This window comes from Rhopalosiphum padi, chromosome 1 (genome assembly GCF_020882245.1).
Source record: "Rhopalosiphum padi isolate XX-2018 chromosome 1, ASM2088224v1, whole genome shotgun sequence".
NCBI lineage: Eukaryota > Metazoa > Arthropoda > Insecta > Hemiptera > Aphididae > Rhopalosiphum > Rhopalosiphum padi.
The window spans coordinates 57555363-57582743 of NC_083597.1; the positions used below are offsets into that span (position 1 = coordinate 57555363).

At 31.9% G+C, this 27381-nt stretch overlaps 1 protein-coding gene across 3 annotated transcripts in view; it reads right to left on the reverse strand.

Annotated features, from left to right (window-relative positions):
• Nucleotides 1-1348: 1348 nt before the first annotated feature.
• LOC132918341 (uncharacterized) overlaps nucleotides 1349-27381 on the reverse strand; it is a 152006-nt gene continuing 125973 nt past the window's right edge. For 2 of the 3 annotated variants that reach the window (XM_060979527.1, XM_060979529.1), the window contains exons 4-10: nucleotides 20231-20303; nucleotides 19976-20140; nucleotides 15026-15224; nucleotides 10288-10496; nucleotides 9302-9410; nucleotides 5585-5833; nucleotides 1349-2632 (exon numbers count right to left, since the gene is read on the reverse strand). In XM_060979527.1, the coding sequence (XP_060835510.1) occupies nucleotides 2517-2632; nucleotides 5585-5833; nucleotides 9302-9410; nucleotides 10288-10496; nucleotides 15026-15224; nucleotides 19976-20140; nucleotides 20231-20303 (1120 nt within the window). In that variant the 3' untranslated portion in view covers nucleotides 1349-2516. The remainder of the gene's footprint in view (nucleotides 2633-5584; nucleotides 5834-9301; nucleotides 9411-10287; nucleotides 10497-15025; nucleotides 15225-19975; nucleotides 20141-20230; nucleotides 20304-27381) is intronic. The other variant, XM_060979528.1, reaches the window with a different exon arrangement.

The window sequence follows — 27381 nt, forward strand, 5'->3', positions numbered from 1 at the left end:
ACCTGATTATGTAATACAAAAATCTGTGTTGAGTTGATGGCTATAAAACCAGTAGAAGAAAAAATTTACGTATTTTTTGGTTACGATTAAATTGAAGTGGCAATGATTTTTTACCAAAAATGTGGGCAAACTTTTTAGCTTCACTAAGACGAACCGTTGCGAATCGTTTCATGGAAATCTGAATTCACAATTTTTTTTTACCCACATTTTTTCACTAAAGTTAATGAAAAGGATAAATTTATCAGTGAAAACGTTAGAAAATTAAATAACGGTTTAATTTTTAACTTAAAATTCATTCCATATTATTTTTTTTCTTTAATTTTAAAAGTTAATTTAACATAGTTATATTGTCATTATTGATACTCACCAATTCGTATGTAACCATTGTAACCTGCAGACAGCCCGGGAATCAATTCGAATGCTACCTATAAACAACCTGGTAACCAACTCGTATTCATCCGAATTTTGTCACCAAACTTATTTTATGTGTTTGTCCTGGTTTAAGCTCATATTCTACTCGACTTATCCTAATTTGAAAGTGATGAAACTACGGATATACTTAGTCTACCTATATCAAGGAATTTTTAAATCAGATTTACACCATTCGGATGCTATCAAAATAAAAACATTAAAAATTTTTTTTTATATTATTGTATATTGTTATCATTACTATCGTTAAAACACATATAATTATATAGAAATACAAGACAATTTATATATAATATAGACGAAAAACATAATAATAATAATAATAATAATAATTATATACTGTCATGAAATAAAAATTTGGATTACGATAATATAGACTTAAAATAAACTTAAATATAAACTTAACAATAAGAATAATATTATAATTAACTGGTATGTATACGCATAATATTATAATATTGTTCACATAATCGTTGATTGTATATATATATATATTATAAATATATACGACAACAAGTGTGAACAACGCAGTCGACGCACGCGAACCTTATAAGAAAATTATAATAGTTTAATAATACGCGTATATTATTATGACCATAATATTATATTGTAATAATTATTATGTTATAAAATTCAGTGCGTCGGTCGCGAGCGTCAAACTTACGTGTTATTTTTCACTATATAATAAAAAAAATTGAGAGGGAAAAAAGGGCATATAAAATAGGCGTACAATGTATATGTATATATCATTATAATAATGTCGATAATACTAATAATTATAATATGCATTAAACCTAAAAAGTCTAATCGTAACGTACCTATATATATTATAATACTATATATACGAATAGCGCGCGAGCTTAAAATATAAAAAAAAAAAAATCATAATAATAATAAACAACAAAGATAATATATAAATTACTTTTATACAATACGAATTTATTTGTTTTCATAAAAATTAAACTTAATCTCTTTGCTACGAATTAAAAATTGTTTATTTCTTTTAACGCATTACAGGTATATTATATACGAAGAATTCGATCGATTTTACGTCTCCCCACACCGGTTTGTGTTTTTTTTTTATATTTTTATTTTTTTTGCTGTTTTTTCTCTATCCTCAATTCGATCTATTTATTTTCACACGGTAAGTTTCGTAAAATAAAAAAAAAAAATCGTATCCTTAAACACGCGTACCTCTTATATACACATCGTCGACACCGACGTCGTCGGCGAATGCTAGCTCTGTACGACTGAATTTCGCTTTTCTGTTTTTCGCTTTCTACGAACAATTATACTATACATAATATTATTATTATCACCGCGATGACGCGGTTTTTCGGCAGTCAGACAACAAGGTGTACACGAGAATTATAACAATACGATACCTGTGATTGTGTGTGTGTGTATGTGTGCATGGTCGACGACCGTGGGATGATAAATGGTCACACACGTCGTCGATGGAAGATTTCGAATTTTTCCAAAACGATGATACGATGACGTGCGCTAGACTATAATTTAAGAGACATAATTTATTTTATATGTAATGATTATTGTAGCACGTCACTGATGCCGCTGCTATACATATATCCGTAATAAAAGGGCCCGCGCGAGTTATTTCATACTATTGTAAAACTTATATGCATAATATTCACATAATTATTATAATACGATTATAATAAAACGAATGTACACTGCAGTAGTACGGATTTTCATCGCGTTTCGTACCAGCGACGAATAATTAAATAAAATCGAAAACAAAAAAAAAATCACAAAAACATATACCTACTAAATACTTTATATAATATCGATATGTATATATTAAAAAAGAGAGAATAGTTATAAAAAAAGCTCATGAAATCGTTTTCCGATACATTATGTTATAATATATAATATAGATGTACGTAATTTATATATATATATGTGTATAATATAAATCCATCAGTCGAGAGAAAAAAAAACGAAAAGGGATCTATATAATATAATGATTTTTTTTTTTTAATTTTTCTTTTCTTTTAAAATTGTATCATTTCGATTTTCGTTGATGAGAAGTGCGAATCGACCATGGTCACTCCGTCCAAGTGGTATCGTTAGTCCCATTCGCCAACGTACATTGGAGTCCTGTGTCCCGTCGGTATGTAACCTCTGGTGGGTATGGGCAACCGTCCGTAGATGTGGTTGTACGGTGAATCGAAAACTTCGGCGTCTGAAAAACGTAAAAAAAAACATTTACATTTAGTACAAAATCATTAATACGCGTTTACACATATAATAGCTAATATTACATAAAATCTGTTGTACGTCTATTCGGCTAGAAGACTATTACTATAAATCGTACATTATACATTCCACAGTGTACGAGTATATTATAACTCAAATCTCTATACATCAAAAAATTAAAAACTCGGGATAAAAACTTAATTTGTTTCAATATTATAGATTTCCGTGTACAATTTGTTTGTTTTAATGTTATATCTACTTAAAAAGTTAAAAATATAAAATACATTTTTTACCTATAACTTAAGAACGTAGACTAATTTAAGTGCTCTTATACATACCTAATACCTACCTATAACATTTTTGTAATTTAGAGCAATTAAACTATACGAAACGATCGCGCGTGTATGTATGTTGTAGATTTTTCACTACACAATATTTTTAATTAATATACCAGTATGTAATATTATGATTAGCAAACAGGACAAACTTCCTACTTCTTTTATTTTTTATTTGCCAGAAAATTGATAAAAAATAATAAAAAAATATTAAAATATAATAGATTTCTATACAATTGAACTTTGATATATTGTCTATAATATTCTATTTTAATATTATTAAATTTGTTACGCGTTCGTTTCACCGCATCAGCGAGATCAGAGAAGTCGGTGGACTAATTATTGCTAATTGGTCATTTTGCGAACACCGTTTAGGCGTCGTCGTCTTCGTCTTATTTGGACACGATTATATGAAACCGGTTTTTAAAAAATAATATAATAATTTACAACAATAATAATAATAACCATAAATAATAAAATTGCGCAATACGCGGGGTCGTATATTTTCGCCAAGCCGTTACACTGTTACAGAGTCCACCGCTCCAGTCACAAATAACATAATATTATACGTAATAAACGATAATATAATAGTCTACCTACACCGAAAGTCCAACGCACCGGCGGAAATCCACTGACATTACATTTTTAAGGCGGTCGTGTTATTATTATTAAACTTTATATATTTTTCCTGGCAAACAGCCTTTTATCCTTTTCTGTTCTGCAGTAGTTTCAGATCAATCTAACGCGGTTACTCGTGGTAACTCCAAAGAAGGTAAAAGCAATGCCGATCTTAACCGAACGAAGAGCCGTTATGAAACCTCCGTGTAGTGCAATCATTTATCATACTGTATATTGTGTACATAGGTACCTGTGGTCCGTACATTTTAAATTCGATTTAATCTATCGTTCGCAATACCGAAGAAAACGAGAATCGTTGTATGCGTCTACACCGATACGCCATACATAGGTCACGGTTTTCATCGTAGTGGACTTGATGACGGTCGAGTTCGATAATCGATTGTACCCAATAATAATAGGCGTTTCCGGCACAATTATATTCGAATAACGGGGTCCGGTTTCGTGCCGACAGCCGTGAAGAAAAATCCGCAAAAACAATCAATGTGACGTTTAATTTTTATAATATATATATAGGCATGTAAAAATATGTGTACCGGAAGCTTTGTAAAGAACCTTTACAACCAATATTTAATACGGATTCGCTACACGCGGTTTTAATTCAAGATAAAACCGTTTGACTTTAAAAGAGACGGATACTGTAGTATAATTCACCGATAATGCTTAATATGCACTTAAATTAGGCATAATATATTATATTAAAAATTCAAATTCAAATTTTGACATTGAAAATACTTATAAAAAATAGCGGTAGGTACTATATTTTACTTTAAAAATTATAAGAATAAGTAACAAAATATAATATTATATTAAATGATAAAGGGATTTGAGAATATTTTGCGAACAACCGTGTACCTATATATTACCTATATTAAAAATTATAATGTATAATATATTATAATAATTTTACCAGCTTACAACAGACTCTATGAGGTAACAATGTATAATTTAAATTGCAGATTACACTTATATAATACAGTTGACGATAGTGGTTTTGGAGTAAAATATATTTTTTTTTAATGGAGCACTTACAACTGACAAATGGAAGTAGGATTAAATACGGTAAATAAAATATTGACGGTGAGATGTATAGTGTATACTTAATATTATACTAAAAAATGTATATTAAATTATTTATTGGTATTTGTGACTAAAATCGTGCAGATTAGAATTTTTTTTTTCATAACGAAATTGAATGAAACGAGTCATTAGGACAGTAGTCAGTAAGCTGTTTTGAATATTATGTTATAAGACAGTGTCTATATACTGTGTTGTAATTGAAACACATAACGTGACAGTAAACCTATGTTGAATGTTTCGAAAGTAATTTTATCTGACCGACAAATATAGGTACTTATAATAATTATATACTTATTCGAAATAAACATAAGACATACCTTTTGTTTCAATTTTTTTTAAATAGTATAGGTATAACTTGAATGAAAATATTCAAAAATGAATATTAATTATTTCTAGTCACGTGAAAAATAAGTTCCGTAATAGTGTTGCTTTAATATAGAGAAATAAACAAACGCATTTATATTTACTGTAATAACGACGATTATATGGACTACTGTCGTCATATTTTGTATACAATTGTATTATAATATTATGTATAGTCTGTTGAAAAACGATTTTGATCGACGTCACAAATCCGCAGCGGATGCAATAATAGTACAGCTGAATGAAACGAAAAAAGAAACGGGAAATGGATAACGTTCAGCCCCGTTAACATTGAGTATCGACCGCATAAAATCGAAATAGTAAATTGAAAATTTCGCCGTGGAGATGCGTATAATCGTTAGGCTTAATAAAATAGTCAATTGATTACCGGTATGGCGAGGAACTCTTGACCACCATACCGTACATGCATATACCAATCGATTATATTATATTATATCCGAAACGTTTATCGAATTCACTAAATAATAATTATCAACGAAATGTAATATCGAACGATCGCTCACCCATTCCGCTGTCGAAGCTGCGCGTGTGCCACATGGCGGGCTGCGTGTGATGATGATAGTGTACGGCGGCGGCAGTGGCCAGGTGACCGTTGGACAGGGCCATCGGATTCTGTTGGTACCGTGATGGCGGGACGGCGGTGCTCATCTTCGGGCCGGCGGGCACGTCTTTGACGAATTCCTTGGTTTTTCCGTTGGAAGTCTTGACAAAGTTCGGCACTCTCGCTCTCAGTCCGCAATAGTACGGGTCGTCTGAAAATAGAAAATTTGTTTTTATAAAAAGAAAATTATACGCAGTGCTATGGCTACTATAACATTCGCTTAATCTATTTAGTATTTATAAATAATTGGATGTTATTTTTCGATTAATAAAATGCGTATACAGTACTAAGCATCTCGGAAATCCGCTCTGTACCCGAGCGCTGTCAAACATTTAAAAAAGACATTATAATATTTATTTATAGACTTTTTTTTTTTGCACAAGCGTTTCTTTTTTAGATTTATCGCGTATTCGTCCCTCTAGGTAAGGTTAGGTAGGTCTTCTACTTGATATCAAAATGGCTATTTGGAAACTTTTGTTTGTAATATCGTAACAAAATATTAAATACCACCTAAAATATCAGGTATACATGGCACCTGCACGATCGTCGTACGCGCAGTCTGTCTTATCGTCTCGTTCTCTCGTGTCGCGATTCAAGCGAAAATTTATAATTACAACGAGCTCAGAGTGCTTAAAATATAATAATAATAAATTGATACTAAATGTCAAGGTACGCAGATGCCGTTTCGTTTAGTGAAAGTGTATGTGCGTCAGCCGGTTCTGCGCGCACCGAGTCGGCCTTTCACCTAGCTGCTGCAGTTTTTATTCACAAACATTTAGAATAGCTATAATAACAACGTGTAACCGGTAATCCGAATGGATTACGCGAGTACCAATTTCCCGTTTCGTACTTGTGCATAATATAATATAGAATTATAATATATTACACTATTTTTAACATATATTTATTTGAAATTATACAATCTGTAAGATCATTTTCAGTAAACACTTGTGCGGATAATAAAGTACAGTACATAACATGAACAATTAGTCAAGAAATCGCCCAAGTGCACCAAGGTGTAACATTTTTATCATGATTTTTTTTTCAAGTTAACATAATTATAAAAAGGTCTCTGTACACCTTTTTCTCTTTAACCGGATTCTATAGGAGGATTTCCAGATATAATAGTGTTAGAGAGAAATGTAATTACTTTGATTTAATTCGGAAGCGAAAGAATTTGTATTTTTCTGGTTCTGCTGTTTCTAACACGATTTAAATTCTAAGGTCTTAGTGTAAAGTATGGTTTGAGATATAATTGTATAGATTGCGCATTTTCTACGTAATGAAATCAATTGGAAAGTTAGTATTTTTCTATTATAAATTTAACTTTAGCCATGCCTTTATTAAAATCGTGTTGGAATACGGCATGTATTTCATTGAAATTTTCGTTTCAAATTTAATTTTAGATACTAAAAAAAAATAGTAAAAAATACTTAAGGATTACATCGAAAAAAATTGAAAAGTCGATAAAGTGATATCAAAGTTTATAGGTCGAGGATCGTGATGAATAAATTCAAATCGGTTTTTATTTAAGCTTCACTCAGTAAGATATGATTGGTATGTTTTTATAGGGAAAATTGTGGTATGCATAATATCCAATGCCATTAAAAATCCGAAATCGTATTAACATAAACGATACAATAAGACCGTGTAAGCCTTGCCCTACCCGTACTAGTACCACAGAGACAGCAATTGTACTGTACACCTAAAACCCGTCTAAGGTGTAAATCATATCACGGATCTACGGTTTTTATTATGTAGTACTTATCCTATATCGGCTATTCATATAAATATATAATATTATATATCATACAGGCGTACAATGTAATTTACCAAGCATGTTAAACCCATTTTATCATTTGATAAAATTATGATTTTAGGATTAAGATTCTGTGGTTGATGGAAAGAGAAGATTGTTTAAAATTATGGTCTTTAAGAATAAATAAATAGTCTGAAAATTAAAATTTGAATAAAAGACAAAATTGGAGTGAAGCATACTTGGTGAATCACCATGTGCATAGGTAGTTTATGATAGGAGCGACCAGGCGTCTGGTGTAGCAGACGGATATGCGACAGCTGCTGATATCGCATAATATAAATTAAATGTAGGTACTTATAATATAATAATATAATGACGATGCCCACCACAATGACGTGACGTATAAGTATAGTATGTATACTAACTGCCTCGTTGTATTTTTTATGTTGAATTAGGTAATCTAGACGAAACGAATTAAAAAGAATACGAAAACCGGGCAAGGTCGTCACCGGATGCAAAGAAATTATAATTATTATTACGCAGACGCGTTATGATGGTAAAAATAATATATAGGTTTTGTCTTTTGAAATCATCTGAAACGCCGTGCCGCGCTGGGGAGAATCTGCTGAGAAAGATTGTAATACTTACACTACAAGTGTTTTATAATACTATTGATATCATAATATAACATGATATTTATATATATATTATATTATAGCGATAATCGTGTATTACAATTATAAATTTAATAATATCAATGGCCTCACAGGATGAGAAATATTCACGATTTATTTTCACTACGTTTACAGTGTACATAACCATTTTTTTGTTCGGCGCACGAGCTATGTATATGTTTTATGTTCGCTACTATTTATGCGGAAACTGTTTTGGTCGCAAATAGATCACATATTACATAATTAAGACACCGATAACGAAACGAGGTCAAATCTTGTTTTTATATTTGTACAACAGAATTAAGAAATGGTCATTTATTATAATTTATAATATTTATATTTATTTAAATTTATGAAAACGAATAAAGAGACTATTTTCTGTACTAAAAGAATCCAATATTTTTCTATAGTATAAATTTATACCTCTATGTGTTATTTATAATTTATATCATTATAGTCGATACAATTTCAGCCACTCATCACTTATTTTTAAGGTACGTGTATGCATGTCTATAATTCATATAATTTGCATTTAAAACATGGTCGTACATTAAGAAAAGCCATAATATAACTAATATAAGTACTATAATAGCTGTTCTACATACGACATGAAATTCAAAAAAAAAAGTTTGGCGTCACGCGTATAGATATTATAAGTTAATTTATTTTACGAAAGTAAATGCACTAAATATACACGAATGCTGCGAAATATCACAATCTCATGACCAAAATTGTTAAGATTTTATTATAAGTTAATAAAATAAAAAATATATATAATTTTTTTAATGTGCTGCAGACGTTGACACAATTTTCTATACGTTTTAATATATTAATATACAATAAAGGTATAGTATGCATAAATGTGTGTGCACCGCAGACACCTCCTAACCCCGGACGATTACACTGTGGCGAAATCGGCTTCGGGACACAGAACTGCGCTTATTATTATACCTATATGTATATATTATAGTATAAAAATAATATACGTGTGCGCTGTAGCTTTACTGAACATACCCGTGATGGGCGGGAGAATCCATTTAAGAATCTGTGCCGCCACGCACACCGCTATTATACGTTTTATTTAATGGCAGATTATAATATTTTATATTATTATATCTGCGCGAGAAGGGACATCGTCGTATTAAATAATACGTATGGCGAAATAAGCATATGTGTAAGTATTTACCGTATTTTTTATTGTTGTCCTTGACTTTGTCCTTTCCCCTCGACGAGGTGAACTGCTTCATGGAGCCTACCAATCTGTTTTCTTCTTCTTCGATGTCGTCGTAGTCGGGCTGCAATTACGAAAAAAAAATGCATGTAGTATAGAGAAACACTTCCGACAAAATTACATGTGCATGCGAAGTCTGACAAGATTTAAAACTGTCAGGGTATAATATTTGAACACTTCAATAGGTACGTTCGGAAAACAAAAAGACTGTATAGCCGTATAGGTACATAATATCATAAAATATTTATCGTTTTACCTCGTCTATTATGAAATATATAATTATACATAATATAATGCCCCAATTTTCTTCGAGTCAATTACTTCTCCGGGTTGAAGTTATTAAAAAATGGTTATTTTTCGTACTATAATTCCTTAGTATTGGTATTATTTTCCTAATTACAGTCTGATAATATTATTCTATTCGTGTGTGTGTTAGAGGTTGGAGTGGAAAAGAATAATTGGCAAAACGCAAAACCTTGATATGCAATAACACGTATTATGGCATTTATATACTTTTAAATATTCGTCCAATCTCGGATGTTTAGCCTTTATATGCTTAATTATACTAGCGTGTCAATTTCAGAGTTTTTCGCAGACCTATTCATATTTTTTATTTGCGGGATATAACCTGACTGCTTCCCATCGCCCAACTCCCCGCTAAAACTCTGTGATTGCATATATTATTATTTATTATAGAATTATACTTGATATATATAAAACACACACACAACACACATCACACTAAATATTATTAAAAATCCCACACTAAGATAATAATGCAATTTTATTATTACACCACGTAACACGGATGAAAGTGTGTACAATGTACATATTATATCAATCTCAAAATGTGTAAAACGTCACTTAACGCATTTGTTCATTCCACCTAATTGCATATTATATTATATAAATTATTGGTTATTAATTAAATATATTATTACCTTAGGTATTTCATGCGGGTAAGGGTTCGACGGGTCCCTGGGCGGCAGCTTTGGTGGTTTGTCACCCCTGCGCGCTGCCGTCTGCATCATCAACTGTTCCCGTGTGGCGGCCACCATGTTTGCTCCCGCTATGCTGTATGGGTCCTCATCCGGTATCGGGATCCTGGGCCGGTTCTTAATGTCCACTGTAGCCCGTTTCACTGCGTAAACAACAATGCGTACGACAACGACGATTAAAGACAGTCGGAAGAAATTACAATAATGTGTTGATATAGTTGATATTATAGGCTGTAAGTAGGTCCCTAATAATAAAATTCATATCAATCTGCAGTGGGTATTACTATAGGGCATTTGCATCACTCATAAACCCGTGCATGGGAAATGTCCTCTTATTGAATATTATGATGATATTGAGAAGTAGAATAATATGCAGAAGATTTCAGGTGTATTATGTAAAACTGGGAAACGTTCCCTCTATTCTCTATTCTGTGAACTATAAATTAACCATTCGCGTTATACAGAAACGAGACTAACCAGCAATGGAATCCTTCATATTAGGTATATGTAAAAATATTAAAATATTAACCAAGCCTATGATGCGTTGATCCGAACACCAAATACGATTATGTTATATTATATTGTTTTATTCCGTAAAACGCGGTACGATCGATTACTTTATAATATAATAATACATCGCCGACACCGACGGTAGCCCGAGTACGTGTTACTATTATTATTACGCGGTGTCCGGTTTGACGCGACCGTTTTAAACCATAAACCGATGGAAATTGGCACCGAGTTATAATAGATATATGCACATAACAAACGAACGCGTATCCCTTTTTAAGAGTGTTTTAACCCCGGGTCCGCATTCCCGTCGACAGCCCGATTTTCCCCTCCTACCACCGCGATAACCACAATACACACATATTAATGCATTATATATATATATATATATAATTTCGTTGCGTGTCTCTTTCCTTTTCTATCTTGCTTTGTCTCTTTGTCCCCATCTTAGTCTCCGCGTGTGTCTCTCGACCGAGGAGAATAATAATAAAATAAGTCATGACCGCGATACTCATCATCTGCACTGGTTAACGGTTGTGTTTAATATACATGTGAGAATATATATATATATATATAATATACATTATACTTCCAAGTGCGCCATCGACAACGGGACACTGTACCGAAACGGATTAATCGCCGCGACGGACGGACTGTGCGCCAATTAAAAGGTCACTGCCGCCGCGTAAAAAAACGGCAAAAACTGCACTTGACGAGATATCGCAAGCGCGGACACGACGACGACGACAACGACGTAATAATATATTACACGAACGACGCGCGCGCACTCGGCCGACCACCCACGCAGCGCGGGGACATGATCTATACGAATATAGGACGACATATGTTTTCCCCTCTGCAGCGGTCGATCGGATAGTACCACGTAAAGTCGTGTGAAAATATCCCTCCACTTATGCACGCGAAAATTTATCTGATCACTTCTGCAGATTATAACAAAATTTTGACTTTTTCTGCATCATGTTCAGCGTAATGGTTTCGAGCAAACGTTTTTAATTCTATCGTCACATCAATATATTTATTAGAAGAGTGTAGTTCCTGTTTGAAAATCGATTGATCATTAAGAATTTCTTTTTTGTCATTAAAAGCATAAACTCATTACGATGTGTGACGAAGGGAAATGATAATATAACCTAATGTATAAAATAATAGCGACGGGATAGAAATCCTGATTTGAAAAGTAAAATACAAATACTAGTATTCAAACAAGTAATAATCCCAAAAACCGGAAAAAATTGATCGATGTTTTAGCATCAAAAAAGTTCAATTGTATACAATAATGTAACGCTGCAAAGTGCATTTATATAAATATACTTATAAATGTACGACGAGAGTAAAACACATCATCCGCGGGAGACCTGTTGTAGCAGCACGTAACATTATAATAATAATATATAATATGCCGATGACCGACCGCAAAACTACATTCCCGCTCGATCGTTAAACTAGCGTATACCTACGTTATATAACACAACGATTGAACTCTATATTATTTTATTATCGAATAAACGATATAATAATGGACTATATTATATGTATATATACGAGAATAATAATGTGATCCGAAACGCAGCGCACGAAATTTGACGTTAAAGTTTTATTTTATTTGGTTATAATAATTTAATATGTCCTAACCTCGAAAGATCGCATCTGCGTGGTCCAATTTATAACGCATAGACAGTGGTATGTCGATCGTGATGACATTTTCGTTTAATTTATATATAGAAGGAACTCAAAAACGTAAATAATAATTAAAGTTTTGCCATCGACCTGTGAACTCGTGAAACGTAAGATATATATAATATATATAAATGTATATCATAAATGTTACATTTAATCGGTCGAGGCTACACACAGAAACTCAAAAATATTACAATAATCTAGAAAACCCCTGAGACAATAAATAACATAATATTATATGATGCGATTTATTACCGCGTGTAATGCGTGCAGTCACGAATTTCGCGGGATTGTATAACAAATCGATGTAGCGAGACAGCGAGAAGGCACCGCACACGTACAAGGATATAATTTTATAACAATAATATCATAATATTATATATAAGATATATTTGATAATTCTATTCAAAATGGGCAGAAATTGATATATGATTAAAGGAGTTAAAATTTTATATAAGTATTTTCCTTTAAATCTCAAAACAAACAATTTTTTTCACTTCTTTAACTATTGACATCCCTAAAATGTGTAGCGCCTTCGGAGCCTTAGAGTACGTTTTGCCCCTTCAACCACATATTGTTGTAGTGCGTACATTTTATATATTCCTATAGGTGATGTAATACAACACCATAAGAACACTCGAAACATTATATTATGCGGTCCATTATTAAGCCACCTTTACAATTTTCTATGGAAACGATGAGTACAACCAAAATAGAATTTAATCATTCTGTTATTTCCAGATTAAGATGACTGCGCCCGAAGATCTGATCGCGAAATAGTGGTCTGAAGATGTTCCTTTTTATGTGTTTATAATATATGAAATATTAAATTGTACAACGATCATGACGAATCCAGCGATATATTGCCACGTGCAGGCTATACATTGAAATTATATGTAATATTCGCGCTTGTGTTCGAGACAAACGATGATGAACTTTGGTACGATTTCCTCGAATCAAAATCATTGCGGTTCAGTGACCCGAATCGCTGCAAATATATGAATCAATATATAATATAATGATAATACACCGGAGGACCGTTGAACGAATCAAACCGCGGTGGGAACCCAAGCCTCCGGGGCTGAAATACGACTAATCAAATCGCGGTCCTGTGACCAATCAAAAGAAATTAGGACCGTGTGTCCATTGTTTGCGACTATTATTGCATGTATGCGGGCGCGCACATTCATTTCACGCCTTGTGCTACTATATAGGTGTTATCTACTGTATTTGTATCTGCGGCCTTTTTTATTTATTTTTTTTTGCCAGGTCAATGGCAAGTGTGTGTGCATATAATTATTAAATAAATAAATAAATATATATATATATATATATATATATTTATATGATTCGGTAAACGATGATAACTGAGAAGGAATAACGTCATTAATCGGGAAATTGTGTTATAGCTTATAAAGTAGGGTAATTTTGCTAAACAAATTAATTTTATAAGAACTAAAAATGTTATGCCAATTACTTCCTAAGATTGGTGGTAAGGGTAATAAAAACATTGCTAACTCAGGCCATGATTTAAATGAAAAAACTAGGGGGTGCTGAAGAGGCTTAATTATCATTACATTTTTATTTTTTGGCGCTAATAAAACATTTTTAATTCTAATTTGTACATTTTTACATGTTACATAATACGCATAATTTATAATTTTCCCTCCTCTTTAAATAACAATAATTTTTGATGATTAGGCTTTGATAAATCTATTTAACATTAATGTCCGGGCAATGTACCTATACGATTTAATAGTTCTTATTTTCAAAAGAATGAATAGATATTACCTTTAAGCTATAATGTTGTCTTTTCCCGCAATAACATCATTGACCATTACATATATATATATATATATATATATATATATATATAAATCCACAAATTCCTAATATTATGTAACTCCTATATATGATATAAAAATATTTTTACTTGTAATTTGTATAATTATTATCGCACTCCTTATTGATGGCATTATCATGACATTTTTCGGAGACTTTAATGAACGTCAACAAATAGAGGAAAACAAAATATTTTTAGAAATATAATATTTTACATTAAATTGTATATATATAAACGTCAATATTATTATCGAGTATGGTTTATTTAAATTGAATGGGTATATAATTATTCATTTATATCAATAGTAATAATAATATGCATGGTTAGGTTGCAGACAACTCGATTCAATAAAATAATTTCTGTTCAATATCATAAAATGATAATATAATGATACTTTCAAAGTCAAAATGGTTAATATAATAATAATAAAAATAAAAAATAAAAAATAAAATAATATATTTGAATAATGATAAGACTACCCCCCTCCCCCTTTGTACAACACAAACATATTTTTATATTTATGAGTGAGAAAATGAAAGAGGACAAAAAAGGACAACACTGTAATATAAGTTGTCACCCAGCGATAGAAAATCAAGTGGAAAAAACATAGTTCTACGAAAAACAACTTACTTGGTGGCAATTTCGATTTGAGCATATCCATGGCTACGACGTTTATGATCAACACCCATATAGGGCTGTCCAACATGTCTGGTTCATTTTTAACGAAGCTGATAGCACTCAAACATTGACATTCTAGACGCCTGCGGTCAGGGTACGCTCTGCGCAATTCTCTGGATACGTTCTGTTGAAATTTTTTCATATCGAATAACTGAAAAAATAAAAAATGTATTATTATTACTAAACACTCGAAAATTAAAATATTATGTATTTTTTCGCTGATTTTTATAATCTACTATTATCATAATATGTAACAATAATACGTATTCGCCATTTCACGCATGTTACCGTCAAAATGACCATTACTACTGGTCGTATTTAACTATAATATATAGTTATATATTAAAGCCGTATTATAATATATTATATGTATTATTTTTATGAACGATATATTATATATTTTTAAGTCTCACAAACGTACCGCCCAATAGCTGCGTTTTGCGATCGACTATACTATGTCCCCCATACGATCCACAGTGTATATTATAATATACTATAAGTACGATATTGTCCGGGCGTAAGATAAATGCGCCGCCGGCGCACGCATTTCAATGGACACCTTATCTGCGGCGGCGACGTGTGCGCGCGTGGCGGCCCCGCTGTGGAATGCGTTTACGGCGAAAACAATTGTCATAAGTACGCTAGAGGTGGTCGAACTAATTACCGGGGCATCGGGAATTACCATTCAATGAACCGCTCTCCTCGAGACGGGTTGCAGCGGCAGTGTAATATATACCTATAGAGGTAGCTGCGGTACATGATACATAATATTATATATATATATTTGCAGGTAGGTACAAACATATATCGAAAAAAAAGAAAAAAAATGAAGAAAAGACGCGTAGAAGGGAAATTAAAAAAAAAATTTAACGGCCATTGTTCTGTCTTTTCTATACTAAACACATCCCAACCCTCTTCTTGATACGACCGTATTTTTTGACCTTCGCGCGGAAAGGCTTATCTCGACGGTTGGAAAACGAAATGAGAGAAAAAAACCTATCCGCGTCAAACCATAACGATACCTATTTCGGCTATCTCTATAATTACGCGTTTTGTTCGTAGGTATATAGTATATATAGGTATATATATAAATATATATAATACATGTATATATAAACATTTTGTATATAAACGCGTTGATAATATTATAATATTCTGTGGCGCACGGTCGGAGTTGAAAGAAAAAAAACTGCCCCGACAATGACGACGACGAATGACTATTATGACGACCACCTACGCATTATATATATAAATCTAAGGTATCTACGTTGCTTTTAAGATTTATTTATATATATATATTTTTTTTTTATCGAAAGACTATACGTGCGCAACAGAATATTATAGACGGCTGCTATTATTTTATGTAGGTATCTATAGTAGGTATATAGTTATAAATGTATAAAAAGACGATCGTTTTCCTGTAAACATAATGATGCGTATTGGTATATTTTTATTATATATACATGGATAATTTGTAAGGAGTAGGTACACCGATGTAAAGTGGTAAGACGGCGTTGTTTGCAAACCTGGTGATGTGTAACTCTCGCGAAGAACAAAAAAAAAACATATTTACCGAATTAATAATATAATATTATGTATACATGATCAAAGTATACTCAGTGCCCACCACCTTTTTATCTTTAATAATGCAGTTCAATAATAAATAATAAATTATTTAGCGAAAAATCATTTTGAAAATATTGATGCACTCAATTCAAAATGTTAACGATTAGTTTCTCAGTTATTTAAGTGTTTATACTAAGGGTAATAGTCCTTACAAATGGTTTTATAAAAATATAAAAATAAAAAATATCATATGTTACATTTTATCTATAGTTTTTATACTTGGGTTATTTTCACCTATATTGGACCAATTGAAATATTGATAGATTGAAATTAATTACTAAAATGATCAAATTTCCATTACCCTCATATATTATCTTCTAAATACATTATCATGGGCCATAATTCTTAATACACAAAGTTAAATATATCAAAAACTAGGTATTATATAACTTTCAAAACCAGAATTTTAATAAACCCGTCATTAAATTACAAAATGGGGGTGATTATGCTTGATAAATCTGTATATTATTGGTTTGACCAACAAAACAGGAACTATTGGTGAAGCATGTTGCATATATAAACCTACTTAACCAATATTAAATCAGCACGGCAATTTTATTTTTCGAAAACACTCAGACTAAACTCCAAAGACGCATAAATAATGTTATTTAAATATTCGTCATCGACACAGGTAGGCGTATACCTCCGCGGAAAGTCATTGATGAAACAATATGTTATCGAAAAAGCTAATTTTAATATTGTGTCACAGTGTTAGAATGCATCGTTTTTTGTATGGGCACAACGGATGTAATATAATATATTGGTATATTACAATAATATTATGATGATGATGTATTATTATAATATTCACATTGATAGAGGAGGCCTTGTAATACACGCATACAATGTTCCATTGTACAATTCGATATCGGAACCACAGCGGTAATAATGGTTTCCGTCTGATGAAATCATTTACATATTATTTTGTTCAAAGTCCACCTCCGAATGCGTTTCTGCAATATTACAAACACAACCGCGTCTTATTGTTTTATTCGTTATATATATATATATATATATAAATACACTGCAATCCACGTAGAACGACTTTGATCGATGATATAATCTTGAGAAGAATTTAATAACAATAATAGTATGTATATATTATAATTTATTATGCCTACGCTTGTTATATTTATGACACTGAAAAATCAGAAAACGGATTATTTTCGCAACTTAATATACGTTATTTCAAAGAACGTATAATTGACTAAATCAATGTGGTTATAAAACCATTAAAATGTGTTTTTGTGTAGTCTATGTTGATGATTGTTTGAGGTGTTGCACGTCATTTTCAGTTTGATATCGAAAAATGTTACGAATACGACGGATAATCATCGACGTTATCAAATCTTAAAGTGCCGGACACCCTTTAGTATCCTTAAGTATTTTAAACCCTTATCCACGAATTTGCGATTTATTTTTCCTGGTTTATTTTATTATTGTATATACTATACGTAAGTAATAAATATAAAATTCAATTTACTACATTTTTGATATAATAACCAAAATTTGTAGTGCATATTATAATTTTGCATATTTTAAGGTTTTTATGGAACATTTTTAATTTTAAAACCATATAATCGTACTTTAATATCTTGGCCAATATTTTTAAAATTAGATAAATATTTTTCGTAAGTCGAAATCAAAAATGACTTGATTCAATTGTCGGATTGTCGTAAAATCTATTGAGACCAAATCACTATGAACAATTGATAATTATTTAAATCGTTACTACTAACTGTAGACATAACAAATAGAACACAACACACGTGTTATGTACTAATTTGTTACAGGTATTTTTATTATATTAGGTAATGATTTATGACTACAATAACATTTAAATTTAATTTTATAAGGGAAGATAAAAGTGTCCGCTATATGAAGAGTAATTATCTGCTGAAGGGAAGTAAATATTCACTATTGGAGAACCCCTGGTATATACCCAGAACCCTCTTTCGTCACTGCAAGCAAACCTATAATGCGGATAATAATAATATTCTTGTCATCGAAGTCGAATGTACATACATATAAGCAGTACTACTACCTATATTCTAACCAACGATAACAATAATAATAAATAATTATATCTACACATAAAATATTATTTATCGTCAAGTAATTTGAAAAAAAATATAACGCCGCGTTCAAAGATATGGTTTTTACGACTTTTAATCGTACATAGCTGCAACCTGCTTGACCGCGAATTTATTATATCATTATTATAATGCACTGACCTAACTTAACCTAACTGAGCACTAGCTGCTGTGCCTTTATAGGTTGCATACACGACGACGGTTGCAGCTATATAACCGTGTATATGTATACAAGCATGTATATATATATATATATATTTATGCCTGTATATATACAAGCGATGGAAACATAAAAGTCGAAGTGTTATCTAATCATAAAGGGTTGTTGGTGAGGGGAGAGGGAGGGGGACACGCACCTTGTTTCGTTTAGTCCGGTTAGCCGGTGCGGTAGTCGTCTTTTTATGTTGCCTCTCACCACCCCACTACACTTCACCGCAACAGTCGTAACTGACTTTGTGTCACCGCTTCTGCAGCAACATCACACGAGCTACTTGTATATGTTATATATGTATGTAATATACACACGCTGACCGACCGTAAATAATAATAACAGCAATAATAATAATAATAATAATGCGGTAAATGGCAAAGCGAAGTACGGCGTAAGTATATCGGCCACTGCCACAGCAGCAGACACTACAAATGCAGTGATTTTTTTTTTTTATACTGTGTCGATTGAACAATGTCTGGCCGCCGTCCGTATGTAAATATTGTTCATAACTACATGATGTGATAATATTATATTTTTCGGGGCCCGATATAAGTATTATTATATTCCTACGAGACTACTGTCATACGGTCGGGCCGCAAGGGCTATCCGAATTTTAAGACTGTTTATCAAATAATGATTTGAGGTGTACTCTGTACATAAACAAACTGTAGTAATTATTATGCATGAACGCATTATTCGAGTTGTCAATTTCAACGAATATAATACACCACTGCGAGAAATATATATATATTTTTTTTTGATTTCCGTGCAATAGTATATCATATCAAAAGAAAAAATTAACAAAACATTTTTATATTATATACAGAGAGATTCACAGGGATCGAACGACGCCGAATATAGATGGCCGGATATAGCGTGATATAACAAAATAACAAACTATTATCGCATTACACATCATATACGCGATAAATATATTAAATACTATTATACTATATATTGTAATACACTAACCTTAACCGGTTTATCGTTCTCCAGACAGTAGTTGGGTAATTTGAGCACGTCTGCCCCGATGCTAGTCTCTTCGCCGGCGTTCGATATGCTCTTTACGTACACGTTCTTCCCGGACAGCCTTTTCACGAGAATGTTTCCCTGATCGTCCATTTTCACTTTGACACCCTACGCAAAACACGTGACGATAGTTAATAAGGTTATTCATACATTAATATCAAAATTAAAATATTGTTATGTGTTTCTTTTTTCACTTACGAGGCCCACTAGTTTTTTCACTTCTTCGGTCTTTGGATCCCGCATCGGATTGTCGAAACCGTTTACGCCAATCCTAAAACACAAGTTATGTTATTATTAATATTATGTAGCATATAATGTGTGTATCCATTTTTAGAAAAATTAAACATCCAAATCGATTAATCTATTTAATTCATCTTATGATTTTTTTTAGTTTAATTTTACTAAGTAAGCAAAACCAAGGTAATTAAAAATATTATTTATAATACAATTCTCATGGCACGCAACCAAGATTGATACTTATTTTAAGAGACGAATACTAAGTACTATCGATTAGCAATGGTTTTTGTTTGGCATTGTGTGCAGTTAAAAATTATTTAATTTTGTAAAAGTTTCGTTATTGATTTATTCATAATGTGTATCCAAATATTATAAAATTAGTTGTAATAATTTGGTCGGGTATAATGTTTGTCGCGTTTCTCAGTTATGTTTAATACGCGGCTCGTAAATAATATTAACCATAAGACCTCGGGAGGCAACGACTATTCTTATTTCGTAATGTCGTCGGCAATGAGTTGGCGGTGGACGCTTTTATAGTGTATATTATAATTATTATGATACACGACGACGACGATTTCTATCGCACGAAATTACGTATACAATTTATCATATTATATTATTAATATATTATGTATGATGAATCGTAATGCGATCTCTTATATTAATGTAGACAATGTAGCGAATCTTCTGGACTTGATGACCTGAACCGCGTTTGAAAATTATCGAAATGAATATAAATACGTCCCTAACTAAATACACCGCCACGATTTCACGCTAGTCATCGCATGCCGATAACGAAGGTGACGGGTGTCCATAATAATATTATATTGAATTTGGACGAGGTTAAATTATTACGTTAAAATCGCATCATAATACATAATAACATAATAATATTATTTTTTTTTTTATGTATTTAATTAATCGTGTCAACATACTTAATGTATTATTTACAATGGCTCTATAAAATAATAATAATAATAATAATAATAATACAATTATATTAGTATAGTTTCAGGAAGCGCGAACGATCTGACGTATCCAGGAGATTTTAATTGGTTTTACTTATCAGACGCGGCTGCTTTAGCAAATTTATAATATTATCATTATATATCCCGAGAGACTGTTGTTTTGTATTGTCCGTAATTTATACATCACGGCTTCTATAATAATATATAGAGTTGCTGTGAATTTCAGCCGAAATAGTGTGAAAATAATAATAATAGAAAAAATCTGGAAATTAATTTCCACAACGCCGACCGACAATACTGTTATATATTATAACAATATATAATATTATGTATTATGATCTCTTGTTATTATTTATCGTCATCGGCCCACACGCGTGTCCGAGCACAAAAACGCCAAATCATTACCGGCAATATTATTATTATTATTATAGGAGGTACATTATTGTCGTGTCGAAGGACCTCTTTCGGTTATTGGTTTTATTTCGCCGCGATCGACAATACTATAGTATATCTATTAATTTTTTACAATCACTATAATAATGAGATTATAATAAGTGTGCCGATCGCTAAAAGCGCCGAAAAACTAGCTCGCGTTCTATTTTCCGTCGCTCTTCGTACGGTTCGTTTTGGGTTTTATTTTTTATTGATTGGTGCCGTGCTCCCCGTAACAAGGAGGATGCTTTTCCGAAAAAAAAGTAGACGAAGTCGATCGAAACTTTTGAACAGCCGAAATATTGGACCGGTCGTTTTATTACAATCATATATATAGTAATGTATAACAACTATTATTAATAATATATAATGGACTTGTGTACGACGAGGAGTGCTACCGTGGCAAGTATGTAAGACAATGATAAATTGTGGCCAGCCGACGGTTTTACGTCGAGATTTCTCAACTGCCGGAACGGTGGCGGTGCCGCGGTAGCATTTCTCGCGTCGGCGTCGACCGCGGATCGTTTTTACTTTTTACCATCAACGCAGTACGCAGTTCGCTGCAATAATAATAATTACTATTATAGCGTTGAGCAACGGTCGGGTGATACGTAAACGCCACCACCTCTACCGCAACTCTGTTATTGCGGACTCGAGACTACGTTTGGCGCGCACCCGAATACCACAATATATTAAAATAGTGTAGGCATACACGTATATATATATATATATATATATATAACATAATACAATAATATTGCAACTGCGTCGGTATCTCGGTTTGCACGTCCGTCGCGCCACTCCACTGCACCGCACACCCAGACCGGTAGAAAAAAATATGTGAGTGTAAATGTGTGTGTGTGTGTGTGCGTGTATTATATTTTTACATGATTGTATATATATATATATATATATATATTTGTAGAGCGCGCGTGAATCTAGAACAACAAGGACGCGAGCGCAGCGTTATTATTATGCAACACTGACCCAGTCCGGGCGGGCACTTTCACCGAGCTCATATTATTATATATACACACCTCCCCCCGGCACCCCACCCAGAGACCCATTGTTCCGCCACCGCACCACATATTATTATTATTATTATATTATACACTCGGTCGGTTTTATAATGACGGTGACGACGATCTATATAATATGATACGCGAATTCAAAAATATGGATGAATATTGTACGATAATATTATATATACGGCCAAAACTAACACTATTCTCGGATGATCGAATGCACCTCAATAAGTATATGCGATAAAGACAGCGGGGGAGGTCGCGTACGCCAAGGGAAGTATAATCGCTAGTTCATTCCCAATCGACGCCCTTCAGCCCTTAAATGTTTTGATCGTTTTTATTGATGTGTTGGGTGTTCTTATTTTTAAACGATATGAAAATATTATAATTTATAAGTAATAGACATTCTTGATAAAAATAGCGAAAAATAAATTAAATATTGCTTTTATTTCTATAGGTATATAGAAGTATTTGGAACTCTGGCACGGAAAAATAACATGGCTATTGGCTACCGTGCTCGAGTAGAGAGCTTATAAACTGTGGCAACCGCACGCGATCGTTATAATATATTAATGCAGACGGACGAGCGATCGTAACGAATTCGCCGACGCCACCGATGCTTATTATAAACGATCGATTTATCGAAATAATATCTAACCCGTTCATCGATAAACACGCGCGCTCGCGCGTGTCTATTATTATACGATCGCAATTGTTAATTTATCTTTATCGCAATTAACCGATTCGACACGCGCATTAACTTAGCGCGACGTTAATCGCACGTGAGCGCATGTCACTTTTGCAGATTTTTTTTATAATTGAACTGAAACTGATTATGCGAAAATATCAGTCTTAAGCGAGACTATAATATCCAATATACGTTGTTCATAATACTTTTATTGCATACAAATCAGGTAAACCACCCTTTTTTTCATTCTCATTTATAGTGACATATTATATGCCGTTTTTCCAATCGATATTTTACATTTTTTTCTGCAATTTATTTCATGATATTATGGGGTTAAATTTTTCGCGTTACATACTCGCAAATCTGAGACAGCCAATTCTGTTAAACGTCGATTCTTTGAATTTTTGATACGAAACGGAGGCAGACTATCTTATTACTATTATACGTATATTATACCCTATACTCCTCCTAGCAGCAACGCAATCAATTTCCGAGAAAAAATTGCCCCATATAATATATAGGCTATCAAAATTAATTCCACTTAATCATTTAACACAATTATATAATATTATAATGATACATAGAGAGAAGGTTTTTAAAAATACCGTAAAAATCCTTAAAACCTGCAATTATATCGACACTATTCAGTGGTGACAGTGATAATATATAGTTTAATAGCAAAACGCATATTGCGTGCGCAATAATTTCGCTTGACTTGTTTAGTACGAGAAACTGCAGTAGTTGCACAATTATATACGTATTATTTTATTCTTGTATATTATGTTCGCGCGATTTCAGCTGAGTCGAAAAAAATCATTGCCAGGTTAAAGATTAATAGCGGGCCGTAATGGGGGGGAAAGTGGCCTGTGTGCATAGAAACACACGCAAGCATATATATTGCACTGAGAGCGAAAACGGTAAAAGCTTTATGGTGTAAAAATCGTTCAGAAAAAGAAAAGCGAAAATGAAAATAATTGTAACAGCAGCTCTGTAGGTATGTACTGTATATAATACAGTCCTAAACCACGTAATAATTTAATAACGATTCGTATAGCATTTTATTGTTACGAACCGTTCGCTGCTCCCAACTGTATTATAAAAATGTATAACAATAATACCATTATTATTACACCCACACACGTTTAAAAACACATAACAGATTGAATAAAGGAAATGAAATGATCACAATAATGACAAATCGAAAACTGCGCGTAATAATCCGTTCGTGTCGTAAGACATATAGTCTGAACATAATATAACATATTCATAATATACACATAAATTCCTAGTACTTATAATATATTTTAATTTAATCTAACTCAAAACAAAAAAAAAGTTTTCAATCTCAAATCACCGTGAATGCTTAAAATATACTAAAGTTCCGTAAACTTCAATTACGTGCCAAACATTTAGAGAATAAGCCAATAATTGTGTGCCTTCAAAAATATTTTTATTCCCTCGTATACTATATTAAATACAATTAAGTATTTGTTATCAGAACAAAACGTATAGCTACTGGTCAACATGGCGTTTCAACAGATCGCATTGCCTCTGATTAAGATGTATATTTAAAATAACTTTTTCCGCAGAAACTTGTAAAATTTTCGCTTCTGAGTTTTTTCATAACTACAGGTATTTATTTCTGATCAATTTGCCTACTTTGAAATAACTTTAAACTTGAATATATAATGCATTTGATAGTATCAAGGGGCATGGACTATGTCACGGCATTAGCCTCAGTAAGTACGTTTTTTTTTAAATACTGACACGTGATTAATCGCTCAACATTCGTTTCTAGAAATTTTCACATAACATATATTATAAAAATTTAGAATTTTAGTTCAAGTACGATACGGTCGTTGTCGTTGTAGTTGTACCTACAATAATGATTAATAAATTGTTTTTTTTTTCGTTAAAATATCTTATCGTTTACACGATTCAACGACCACCGATGATAATCGACAATTTTGCTTTGTAGAAATCGTTAATAACAGAACTGACGATTAAAACCCGACTGTACATGCCACTTACTATAGATTTAACGCCTCGTTACAAAAATACAGTTTTTTTTGTATAGGTATAGTTATATTGTATATAATATATATTCATTTTTCATTTAAACGTCTACGCATAAAAATATAGTACTAATAGGGTGATTTTCTTTTATCATAATTTTTTTTATTAGTAATTTTTCCTGTAAATATACTTGTATGTATTTTTGTGTTTTCACAAAGATGCATGCTTTTATGTAATTTTAAATCGTCACTACTTAATTTTAAGTTTATATGGGTGAAGTGCATAAGGAATTTTGTAGGGATATCCACCCTTGCTAGCCGTTTTTATGCTCATATGTAGCGCTTATATAAACTATAATACAACTATAGGTACTTGTTCACGTATTCTATTTTTTCGTGGTATCAAAATTATTGGGAAGAATGTTTTGTTTTAAAATATAGAAATGGAAATAAAGTATTTCATCATTTAAAAAGTAAAAAAAAAATTCAAGTGTAGTACAATAGTAAAACCATGAAAAAATGTTTTCAACAATAAATACATTTATCGATAAAATTACTGCTTTGTAAACTATATAATCACCCATTATACAATTATTACTGTTATATATATATATATATATATATTATGTTTAGATAGTTTGACGCTCGATTTTGTTATTTGTTGTTTATTTATTGCGTTTTGCTTACTTATTCGACCATTATATTATTATATATATATAATATATAATATATAAGTTAGGTTTTTATACGACACGCAATTTCTCGTAGATAGATATCACGGAAATCACGTTCGATTAGATTTTTCTTTTGACGTTTTACTTTTTTTTAAATCTCCTATTGACGACCGCTTGAAATCTGAATGGTGTACATAAATGAATTTTAACGATTATGGGATTATAGTCTATTTATCTAGTGATATTATAATTAATTATTATTTATTACCAAATTTAAAGAAAAGAAGCAAACATTCAATAGAAATTTCAAAAATTATTGAATAATCATTTTTTATAATAAATTGATATTTTCTAATAATATATTGCTAAGTTTTTTAATCCGGACTTGATTATCATATATAATATTATATCGACTGTATACTACGTTTTGGAAATTATCGGCTGCACAAATAAATGTGGAAGGACGTACAAAGGCTCATCGTAGGACCACGCAAAAAGCTCAAATGACAGTAAAACTAATACCTACCTATCAAGTAACAATAACATTGGTTTATATACTTAATAATATTGTTCATTATTAATTTATATACATATTATACGAGCGCAATAGAATTTATAGAGCCGAAAAAAACGAGAGCGTAAATTATTATAACGACGTCATAATATCATATATATTATAATATTGGTGTTAACGAGTGCATGTACCCGTGTTGAATTATTATGTAGTTAACACAAACAGAATGTATATAAAAATGATAAATCCTTAACGACCAGGCGCGAGCAGATTTCATTTTTTGTGTCTATCCAATTAGGTACGCGAAATACATATTTCTTATAATATGCACCACAAATTATCTAGCCAACGAACGAAATGATAATATTATTACTCCCCCACCCCCCCTTCGTCGTTCTAATAAATAATATAATACACAGTATTGACGTTGACCCAAATCGCACGGACCGTTGCAGAAATCGGAATGAAAAAGTTAACCGAGAAAAAAATATATATAGAATTTCTTGTATTACTTATATTATTATCTATATTAGTGTAACACCTTCGAGTTCAATAATATTATCTGAGTACAATGTATTTTGTACCGGCTGATGATTATTATTATTTTTATCTTTTACGTAATTCGCGCATACACAAACAATACGTTATAGTTATATACGGTTTTTTACGATTTCATAAAAGACAATTAATTATCTGGCAAGGCTGTGTATAAGGTTTTAGTTTAACCTTTAACTTATAGATACTTTTTGAATAGGTATGATGATATCTGAACGATTTTAGAAGCAAAAAGCTTAGA